Source organism: Gavia stellata, chromosome 2 (genome assembly GCF_030936135.1).
Source record: "Gavia stellata isolate bGavSte3 chromosome 2, bGavSte3.hap2, whole genome shotgun sequence".
NCBI classification, from domain to species: domain Eukaryota; kingdom Metazoa; phylum Chordata; class Aves; order Gaviiformes; family Gaviidae; genus Gavia; species Gavia stellata.
Genome location: NC_082595.1, coordinates 105229784 through 105240711, shown reverse-complemented (window position 1 = coordinate 105240711; position 10928 = coordinate 105229784). Strand labels below are relative to the sequence as shown.

General features: G+C 41.4%; 1 protein-coding gene across 1 annotated transcript; it reads left to right on the top strand.

Annotated features, from left to right (window-relative positions):
• The first annotated feature begins 664 nt into the window (after positions 1 to 664).
• LOC104256336 (WD repeat and coiled-coil-containing protein) lies at positions 665 to 10221 on the top strand. Its single transcript, XM_009810722.2, has 4 exons — positions 665 to 684; positions 2796 to 4677; positions 7371 to 7488; positions 9618 to 10221. Exons 2-4 carry the CDS (start codon positions 2815 to 2817, stop codon positions 9887 to 9889), a joined length of 2253 nt encoding a protein of 750 aa, XP_009809024.2. The 5' UTR covers positions 665 to 684; positions 2796 to 2814; the 3' UTR covers positions 9890 to 10221.
• Positions 10222 to 10928: the final 707 nt, after the last annotated feature.

Below are 10928 nucleotides of genomic sequence, written 5' to 3'. Positions count from 1 at the left end.
GCTGCTGGCCGTGGCTGGGAGGAGAAGGAGCGGGCGGGCGGCTGGGGGAGATGGGGAATATCGGTGCGGGCGGGCCCGCGCAGGGAGCGGCGGGTCGCTGGTGCCGGGGGTGGCGGCGCGGGCGGGCGGGTTTGGGCGCTCTGTCTCGCCCCCTGCCGTGGCCGCCGGCTGCCCCGCCGCGGCGGCGGCTGCCGGAGGATCCCCCGCAGCGTCTCCTCGGCGCCCCGCCGGCTGCCCAGAGGCGCTGGGGACAGGCGCCGTGTTTCACCGAGCATCCCGGCCTGCCCGCAGGGCTGTGGCAGTGGCGTGACACCTGCCCCAGGGGAGCTCGGCCTTCGCTGGGCCGGGGAGGGTGCGAGGGCGTGAGGCGAGGCCCGGGGCGGCTGCAGCGGGGCTGTCCGCCGGTGAGGAGGCGGTTGGCGGAGCCGCGGCGGCGGCGGCACGCCTTGACGCCCCGAGCGCCGTGGCCTAGGCAGCTGGAAGCGGTGGTGGGCCGAGTGGTGGGGTTTGGGCACGAGGCGGCTGGGGTGCAGCGGCCAGTGGGTGTCTGGCTGCCTTGGCTTTTCCAGGTCCGCTGGGGAGGGCGTAAACCGTCTCTCGTATCGCAGGGAACTCTCCAGATGGCCCAGGAAGCATAGTATCTTAGCATATCTTACGGGGCACGTTATCATCTCCCTTCCATTAGTAAGTATTGCCCAGCAGTGTACGTGTGATTCAGAGTACTAAAGAAGGAACAAAGAACATTTTGATTTTCCTGCAAGTGGCGGTTGCTTAACAAGATTGAGTTTGGTTATACTGGAGTTTAGAGGAGAGCCAGGTAGATGGTGGAGAAGTTTATTGGGAAGTATCTTGAGTGCTTTCTTACCATGAGGCAGGATCCAGTGTACTTAAACTTATCCCTGACAGGCATTTACTTAATTGGCTCTTACAGATTATGAAATTCATGGGATGCCTTCTCCCCTTCCCCAAGGTAACCTGCTTCAATGCTTAGCTATCATTTATAGTTAGAATTTTTCCTTAATAGCTGACCTAAATCTCCTTTGTTGAAACTAAGCTGATTATTATCTTGTACTATCCAGAGTAGACCTGGAGAACAATGGATCAGTGTTCTCTTGTCAGCAGACTGGTGGGTGTTTGCAAGTTTCTACTCACAATCTTCTCCAAACTAAATGAACTCACTTCTCATGTTTCTACAGTCCCTGAGCTCTGTTGTTAAGCATTTCCATCATCCTTGGACTGTTAAATTCAGAACTAGGCGCAGTACTCCAGTGGAGATACTGTTAGCTCTGAGGAAGTGGGGTAATTATCTCCCTAGTGTACGGCATCCCTCTTCAAAACATTCCAGAATGATAGTCTTATTTGGCAACATTCTGACTTTACTGAAATACTCAATTTGTGACCCACTGTAAGCCAGATCCTTTTTTGCTATCTGCTACCCAGGGAATTATTTCTGAAGAGATATCCATGTTGTTTTTTTTTTTCTTTGCTAAGTATATTATTTTGCACTTGTTATTGGTTTGAGAATAAGTTGTCTTGATCATTATAACATAACTTTTTCTATCTGACTTTAGTCTCCGAAATCTGCTCTTCCAGTCCAGTTTTGAGGTCATCCACAAATAGTTAATTAAAATACTGAGTAGTGCCAGGCCCTGCACATTGTGATAAACCCTTCCAGTTTGACTTTCTCAAACACTTTCTTCTTGTTTTTCATGTTTCCTACTGACGCTGCAACTCATTCTGTGCCATGGCTTTGCAGCTGAGCCAAATCCTACAGAGAATCTTAAGTGAGGAAACCATCAATCCATTTGAATTGGCGTCTGTGCACAGAGTAGGGATTGTCACAGCTCAAAAACTAGAAACTTGTAAAATCCTGAACCCTTCTGAAATTTTGGTGCCTTGCATATGGCTTCTGGATGTCCCAGACACCTGGTTACAGATTACAGAGAATAATGATGGCTAGCAGTTTCCCATTCTCCTTCTTGAAGCTGTTATGTAGAGAGAACTGAAAAGGCTTCTCCTTCTACCCAACAAATAGTAGTGATCTACAAGGTGGTTTGCAAACTTTGACAAAAAAGGTGCTGAATCACTTTTAGGAAAAGAAAAAAAATAAATAAAAATCACTGCATTAGAGGATGTTGAAAATTTGTGAGTCATTCATACGCAATCATAGTACGGCTGGTGCCTGAGGTAGATGGGTCTGTCCCCCTCTTGTGTTCTAAGTTCTTCTAAATTATTTTCTCATTCATTTCCTCAGAAAATCTGCTTTGATCCTAACTTTCTTCAAAATTGCATTTGCTTTTTTAGAGAGCTTTCTGGAATAACCATACAAATGCCTCATTCTCACCCACTTAATACAGGATCAGATTTGTAGATAATACACTAATGCTTGGTTATACTTGCAAGGGATTACTTTATCTAATCACAAATGGTCCATGAAGCTGAGAATGAGAGGCGATTTTTTTGAAAATTTTTAATACTGAAGTACTTTGAAAGTGTTCTGAGAAGCAGCAACCTGTCGATTAGAATGAAAGGACTGGTCTTGTGATGAAAATGCAGCAGACTAAGCCTATGTAAACAGCAAAGTTTCATTCTCTTAAAATTGCATTTCACTGTGGGAACATCATGAACAAAAAATTCTAGGGTTGGGGATTAAGCATAGATGAACATTATGCATATATTGGCTTCACTGGAAGGAAGAGTCCAGCATTGGCAGGGTCATAAGCTAAATAATCGTACAGATATTGTCCTCTGTCCTGTACAATAATTTTTTTTTCTTTTCATTCTAATTTGTTTAGATGTCTCACTTTAAAAATCATGGAGCTAGGAAAGGCAAAGCTGCTGAGAACTGGCCTTAATGCCTTACACCAAGCAATTCACCCTGTGCATGGTATTGCCTGGACAGATGGGAAACAGGTGATACTAACTTCTTTACAACTTCATAATGGAGAACCAAAATTTGGTGACTCAAGTGTTGTTGGTCAGTTTGAACATGTCCATGGACTCTATTGGGGCCCCTGTCCCCCTGATGCCCCAGCTCTGCTTGCTGTTCAACACAAAAAGCACATCACCATTTGGCAGCTCTGTTTTAATGTAACAGAAAGAAATAAGCTCTTAGTTTCTCAGATATGCGACATCAGCGAGCCGTTTCCAGTGCTCCCCCAAGGCTGCGTGTGGCATCCGAAGAAGGAGATCTTGGCTGTGCTAACTACGCGGGATGCCTCTGTCTTACACTCTGTTCATCTCAACAACTCCAGAATTAAAGCAGATATTAAAGGCAGTGGTCTCATCCATTGCGCTTGTTGGACGAAGGAAGGCAATCGCTTAGTAGTGGGAGTAGGCAGTGCCCTTCATTCTTATATTTGGGATGATGCTCAGAAAACACTGAATGCTTGTTCTTTTTGCCCAGTCTTTGATGTGGGAGGCTACATCTGCGCTGTGGAAGCTACTCTGAATTTCCAGGTTGCTGTTGCCACTGAGCTTCCTCTAGACAAGATCTGTGGCTTAAATGCTGGTGTTGCATTTGAAGTTCCAGCGAGCATTGAAACAGAGTCCTTCCCCTCGCAGTCCAGCTTATGTGGTGAGGAAGAGTATTCCATGGATGGGGGGAAAAAGTCACTGGACTCTGAGAAGCCCTTGCCTGTTGTTACATCTCCTGTGGATCTAACTCACATACTTTCTAGCAAGCAGGGTGCTGATTCCAGTCCTCTTCTTCATCTGAGGCCCAAGGACTACCTAACGGGAAGTGGCCAAGATTCTTCACATCTCATCTTGGTGACTTTTGAAAGAAGGGTTACCTCTACCAAAAAAGTTAGCATCCCAGGCATTCTGGTTCCTGATATAATGGCTTTTGACCCCAAAACTCAAACTGTATCGGTTGCCTCCAATACTTGCAACGTTATTTTAGTCTATTCACTGACTTCTTCCAATTTACCCAATATTCAACAAATTCAGCTAGAGAAAAATGAGAAACCAAAGGGTTTGTGCTTCTTGACCAATAAATTGTTACTGATACTGGTTGGAAGACAAAAATTCACTGACCCTGCATTTCTTCCCTCTTCAAGATCAGACAAATACATGATCCGATTGATGATTAAGGAACTAATATTTGAAATGGGTCCTTCCACATCTGCATCGGTTAATGGGAGCTCCAGTTTGAACCTTTCAAACATACCTGATGATCTCTCTACAGATGTTCACCCTCTCAGCCGTGGACTCTTGATACCAGATCGTGCTGCCCTTCGGTCTCCTACCAGCAGAAGGAAACTTATTGAAGAAATTAAGAGTCCTGTTTATGAACAAAACTTGTTGTTGAACATGAGTGACCTCAAAGATAAAAAGATTTCCATGAATTTTCCTCCAGCTGTTGAGTCTCTCGATGCCGAACCAGTTAATCGGACTGTGGCACTGTCTGCCACATCGCTGGCGTTTTCTAACAAGCCAACATCTCCAAAAAGGCAGGTGGATGCAGCTTCCAAAATACCAAATTCTTACAAGAATAACCTATTAAGTGAAAAGGAGGCAAATTACTTTTCAAAAAACGTAGAAAAACTGTCTGGTAATTTCACAGAATTACAGCATCATCTCTGTGAATTAACTGAGCTGCTAAAATCTGGGAAGAGAAATTTTGCAGTGTACCCATCTTCTCAGGAACCCTCTTTTATTAACGTCACCTGCCAGGTAATTTTAATATTGGAAGCCTTAATGATAAAATCTGTTTATGGATGTTCGTTCTTTGTACGGATTTAAAACACGAACTCTTGTCAGATTATGCAGAGGAAGGATAACATCCTGCGAACATTTAGTATGTGCAAATTCGATACATATGAATGATCTCACTGCATGCAGGTGAATCCGATAGTAGTCTTATTTAGACTTACTTAGGCTTTTACATAATCCTGGCTTGTTTTTGTTGTCCTTCATCCCTACCCTTCCTGTAATTGCATCTCAGTCCCTATTTACAGTTCTTTTAAAACTACATATTTGTATTTTTCTCTGATGGGACATAAAATAAGGGAAATATTTCAGATAATTTTTTAAACTAAACTTAAAGTAACGCATTTTAAGACTAGAATTATTGTCATTTCAGGAGGATGCTGTAGTAGTGCTTTCATTCTTGCACAGCTATCTATACCAGTGGTAAAACGAGAGCATTTCTGGAAAAAAAAGGCCATTATCACGTAATGGTCAATAGGATTGGATTTCCATCCTGTTCCTGTAGGTGGGACTAATGTTACAAGTCCCATTACTCTGCAGTCTTTCAGTGTTTTTAAAGCAATGTAGTATTTGGGAACGTGCAGCTCCCTGTCCCTGCCTTGCGCTGGGCTGAGCGCGTTGGCTCTGACCCTGGCAGGCGTACCTTCTCCTTCTGCACAGAGGCTGGCGGGACTCCAGAGAACCCACGCGTGACAGTTCAGTTGCAGAATTAAAGACTTGTATGAAGTTCTAGGAAGGTAATGTTTTTCCTAGGCAACTTCTGAAGCTTTCTGTGTAGAAATTTAGACGAGTGAAAATTTCTATGTATGGGAATTGGTATCAATCTCCTGTCCTCCTGTGAGGACAACTAAAATAATGGAGACTGAAACAAAAGAAAAATGCTTTGGCTCTGAAACTGCAATGTTGCTAATTAGTACTGAAAGCACCATCTGAGAAGGAAAGAGACCCTTAGGGACGCAGTAGATAATTCCATTAACATAGCGTAAAAATGGATATAAAATCAAATTTCATGTGAAAGACGCTTCCCTTGGCTGAAACAAGGGACTTCCAAATCTCACACTAGAAAGTGTAAATTACCTGATTATCAAAACATGGCACAAATCTACTAGGTATCTTCTAGAATTCAGATTAATAAATCTCAGTCAGTATTCAAAGTAATTTAAACTGCCATTTTCCTTTCAATAAGCTCTTATTTTTCAGCATTATTACTGCATTATTATTCTCAACTTTTGTAGCATTGAATTCTTAGGTCCTGGATCATATTCTCTCACTCTCTTCACTGTTTTCCATTGTAAACATTTAGTAATTGTAATAACTCTAATATTTCTAGCTCTCTTAAATCTTAATTATATATGGGGCATTACTCTGAAAAGTGAAAGTTTCCCTCAGCAAGTCTGGTGTCTGGTTTATCTGAGGTGTCTGTTTAGAAGCCTACTTTAATTTGAGGTAGCACAGATTTTTGGTATGTTTTTATATTCAGCTCTCTTTTTACATACAGTTTGAAACTGAGTTAGTTACATATCAGCTTGTCTTGGTGTTCCAAGAGCTTGGTTAACTATACGTTGTGGGGGTGCTTCGCAAATTAAAGTAATGCTACAATTCTACCTACATATTTTGATCACTGATGATTTGTGGCTAGAAAAGCGCTTGACTTCTGAGTTTGGTAAGTCTGGCAGAAAATGCTGTATTTTAACTTTAGTCAGAGTATATTCGATTCAGAAATCGTTAACAGGCGAACAGGGATCTTCACCTTGTGTGCTGAGCCCTGATTGTTCTCTACTGCCTGAGTTACTAGCGGTATTTTACAAAATGTTGAGGAAACCCCAAATATCCCAGCGTCTTTGAGAGGGCAGAGTTTATCAGTGCAGGGGGCACGAGAGCACATGTGCATCTCCAACCTCCCCTCTACCGTACGCCCTCCTTGCGGATGGATGGGTCTGTCCACAGCATGGAAAAGGAGTCAGAATTTACTTTATCCTGGTTTTGTCATGACGCAGAGATGTTATCAAGGCTTCCCTGGGAAGTGACATGGTTGTGTGAATTTTATCCTACGCAAAGACAGAGTTTGTATTTTTGGTAACAACTGATCTTTTGCAGATTTTAAAAATGTTTTGCTCTGCCCCGTGGGGGATATTCTTCGAAGATGCTTTTTGGATTTTAAGGCTTGGGGCAGTGATGGTCAGAGGTGAGACAAACAAGCCCTTCTGATTTGTTAGTCCGTTCCTCGTCCCAAACATTCATGGGCAGCAGCTCTCACCTCTTCTTAGGTTGTGGATCAGGAAGGGCGGAGGATGAAAAACCTGCAGCTTTACAGACTCCCCAGGAAAATGTCCCTCACAGGTGGTAGGATGAGAGTCAGGTCTGCACTGTGGATGAAGCTCATGGCTTCTTCAGCAGCAGTGTATGATTTCCTCTCCTGCTGTTCTGACACATGCTGAATTAGCACAGTTACTTGCTGCTATCACTCGCAGATCATCTCTGTGAGAGCTGAGACTTTAAATCTTGCAAATGGGTCTGAATGAATGAATGTAGCATTTGACTTTCTGTAAATGATGTAGTTGAAGGCATGTCTGTGATCCTGTTTTGATGAATGCCATTTTGATATCTCTGCTTAAATATACATCACAGTATCTAATGAATCTTTCTTGAATTTACAGAAGCAGCTTTCCAGAAGTGATTCAGATGAAAGACGAGCTGTTATTCTTTGTGGTGGTAAACTCCGCCTAAATATAGTCCAGCAGATGTTCAATCTCTCTCTTGTAGAAATGCAACATGGTATGTTGTAATTATCCAATAATACAAACACTTCAAACATATGCGACATTCTTAGTGAGCAGTAGCAATATGCATAATCCCATGTGGAAAAAAACCCAAGGAATAAATAATGAAAGATTACTAATAAAAGTTTGCTCATTTGTTTTATAACATAAAGATTCTTCTCTGGGCTTTTACTGAGGAGAATCTTTACATTAAAGAAAAAAATTATCAAACTTTTCCGTATTGATACCACCTTGTCAAGTAGCTACTTACACAGGAAAATTACTGTCATCCAGTGTTTTATTTATGTTTTCGGCTATTCTAAATAGAGAAGTCTGAGTAATGAGGAGGTTAGAGGTTTAGAAACTGGTGGTTTTGGAATACAGTTTTCTGTATTTTAATCTGTAGTTCCAGCATCTGGTCTCCTTTAAGAAATCCTATAGTTTTTTATAAACACAAAAGTAGCTCCATAAATTTTAGCAGTGCATCTGTTTTTGCTGCGAAGAAAGCTACCTTTCTTAACACTGTGGTCTTCTTTGCTGTTATCCGTTCATCCTGTGCACATCCTGTGTGCCTGTGTATGTGTCAATTCTAAGTGTCTTACTTTTGGCAAAGGCAGAAAACACACCTTTGGGATATGATCTCTCACTGCTACATATGTTCTTGGTACTATATTACAGCTACTTGCCTGCTGTGTCTGCTGTCTGCCTACTTGTAGATTACTGAGCAACTATCCCAGCCTTAAGGCTGCCGTTCTTACCAGTATGCAAGTTTTGTTTTTCTTTAAATAGTTCTTAGAATATGTTTAGTATTCCAATACATAGATAAAACTGTAGTCGGGTAATTCACTAGCAATTGAATCTTGAAAAGGTTCTTACTGCTATCTTACATTAGTTTAGTAGTTTTCCTATTACAGGATCAGTTACCTCCATTGAAACACAGTGACTATTTTAGTAATGTTAGGACACAACCCAGAAACGTGTGATATACCCGATGATAACAGTAGGCAGTTTTGTAGATACTGATCTCTTAATTTTTCAGACTGGAATTTTATTTTGAGCTGTAAGACTTGAACAACTTCTTCTTTCTGGCAAAAAACGTCCCCATTACCTGCGTTAGTTTCGACTTCTCATTTTTATCGTAGAAATGTAAACTTAACAGAATTAGTTGCCCAGGAATGAGTGATCATCATGCTTATGGCTAGCCTTACTAGATAGATTTTAAAAGCAAACAGTGTTACAGTAGGTTTCTTTGTTAACTTTACAAACATTACTAGATGAATGGGCAAAGTGGGAATGGTATTTTCAAATTCCTGAATTGTATTGATTTTAAAGTTTGGTCCAAATGAGATATTAAGCCAAAAGATTAAAGGGTTGTGTGCTTTGAAGCTATAATCTTCTCACGACCTTACTTGTGACATGAAGTTACATAATGTAAATTTACAAACAGCTGGAAATAGTTCTCTGAATTCCCTCACCCCACATGAGCTCTATTTTATTTCTTCATCAACTTAAGGGATACAAGTACGAAAATTTTCTGGTTTATATGAATTGGTAGAAGCCAGTGTTTTGGATTCAGTAAACGATTTCAAATTGTAAAAATAATGCTAATGATGATGTAAAGTCAAGTAGCAAATGGACCAGAGACATGGGGTTTGTACAGTGTAGTACAGTATTTCTTCCTTGTATTTATTTGAATTAATTATATTGAAATTACATAATAGAAACAGTTTCTGAATTGTTTTTATGCTACTAATTTGTCATTTAATTTAATAAATTCCTGCTTTTTTACAGTATCTGCACAGCTTAAGCACTGTGAAGGAGCTTATGAATACCTAATTAAAACCAAGTCTGGATGCTTATGAATTCTGTTCAGAATTTCATTCCTCCTCCTTATTTGAAGCGTGCATTTATTATAGTCTCGTCTTCTAGTGGCAAAATTGGTCAGAAAGCTGTTTTGCATCGTTGTTAACTGTCATTTATTTTTGAGATTATACAACCTGTATCTCCCCATACTTTCTTTTTTTTCTAGAAAAACTGTAAATGTACAGAAGCATTTAACTTTTATTTTAGAAGAAATATGTTTTGTACCTTAAACATACCTAATTACAGGAAAACTTATAAACAGATGTTTATGTGTCTTCACAGGTTCATCTTGGATTGTTCTCACAGCGGACAGCGAGGGCTTTGTTCCATTAACATTTACATCCATGCAGGAGATAGTCGTAAGAGATGCCAGTACGAAAGGCTACAGCGCCCGTTCTTCCAAAACTTTGGACATCATCAGTTCTACAGAAGGGTGTAGACCCGCTTCTTCTGAAAGTCTGGATATCACAAGTTCTTTGGAAGTCCTCAGGGACTGCTCCTCCAAGACATTAGACGGCAGCAGTCCTTCAGAACAGCCCAGCAGTAAAATGTAATTTTTGACAGTGATTTTGTAATGCCTGTCTTATGATGGGAGACTTTTTAAATTTACTGTATAGGACTGCAAATTCTAAACAACAGTCTGTCTCAAATCTCTGTTAGATTTCCATAGCTTTTTTGTTGCATATCACTGTAAATTATTTATTTGATCCTTGGAACCATTAACTTTTTTTTATACTGAGCAGTGTTTTTTAAATATGCCTCTTGCAGTATAGACCAGGTCTTTGTATCAGTGATTGAAAATAGGCATTCTTACAAGCTCCTGAGCTAAAGTTGCCATCTTGGGCTTTAATATGTTGGTGTTTTTAGATGACAGTAAAGTTGCCTAATAAAGAAAACCTTGAAAACACCATGTTTTTTCTCCATTTCCTCATTTCTGTCAAGTCCTGAAATATTGTACCGTTCTTATTCAGAAACGTCCAGATGCTCTGCTTGCAGAAGTACATGTGTTTTTGCACTGCCTAAAGTAAGGGTGTAAGCACTAGTTTAGGTATATGGAATTTGGGACAAAGCATGGTCGTGTGGAATATCCATGGTGTGTAGAAAAAGGCCCTTTTCCCCTTCTGTGCCTGCCAATAATGCCTCTGTGCTTGCCTGTCTGGGTGGATTTGGGGAAGTGGTTGTCACATGTGTCATCTTCTGTGGTGGGTTGAGCCCAGCTAGCAGCTGAGCCCCCACCCAGCCCCTCGCTTGCTCCCCTGTGCAGGACAGGGGAAGAATCAGAAGGGCAAAAGCAAGAACAACTCATGGGTTGAGGTGAAGACAGTTTAATAGGTAAAACAGATGCTGTTTTGCGTGCAAGTGCAAAATAAGGAGTTCATTTAGTACTTCCCATGGGCTTCTGGGAAAGGAGGGCTTTATCATGTAAAAGGGTTACTTAGGAAGACACACCATAGCTCTGACTGTATTCCCCCTTTCTTCTCCTTTCCCCCAGTTTTACCTGCTGAGCACGACATCATATGGTAAAGAATGTTCCTTCGGTCAGTTGGGGTCAGCTGTCCCGGCTGTGTCCCCTCCCAGCTTCTTGTGCACCCC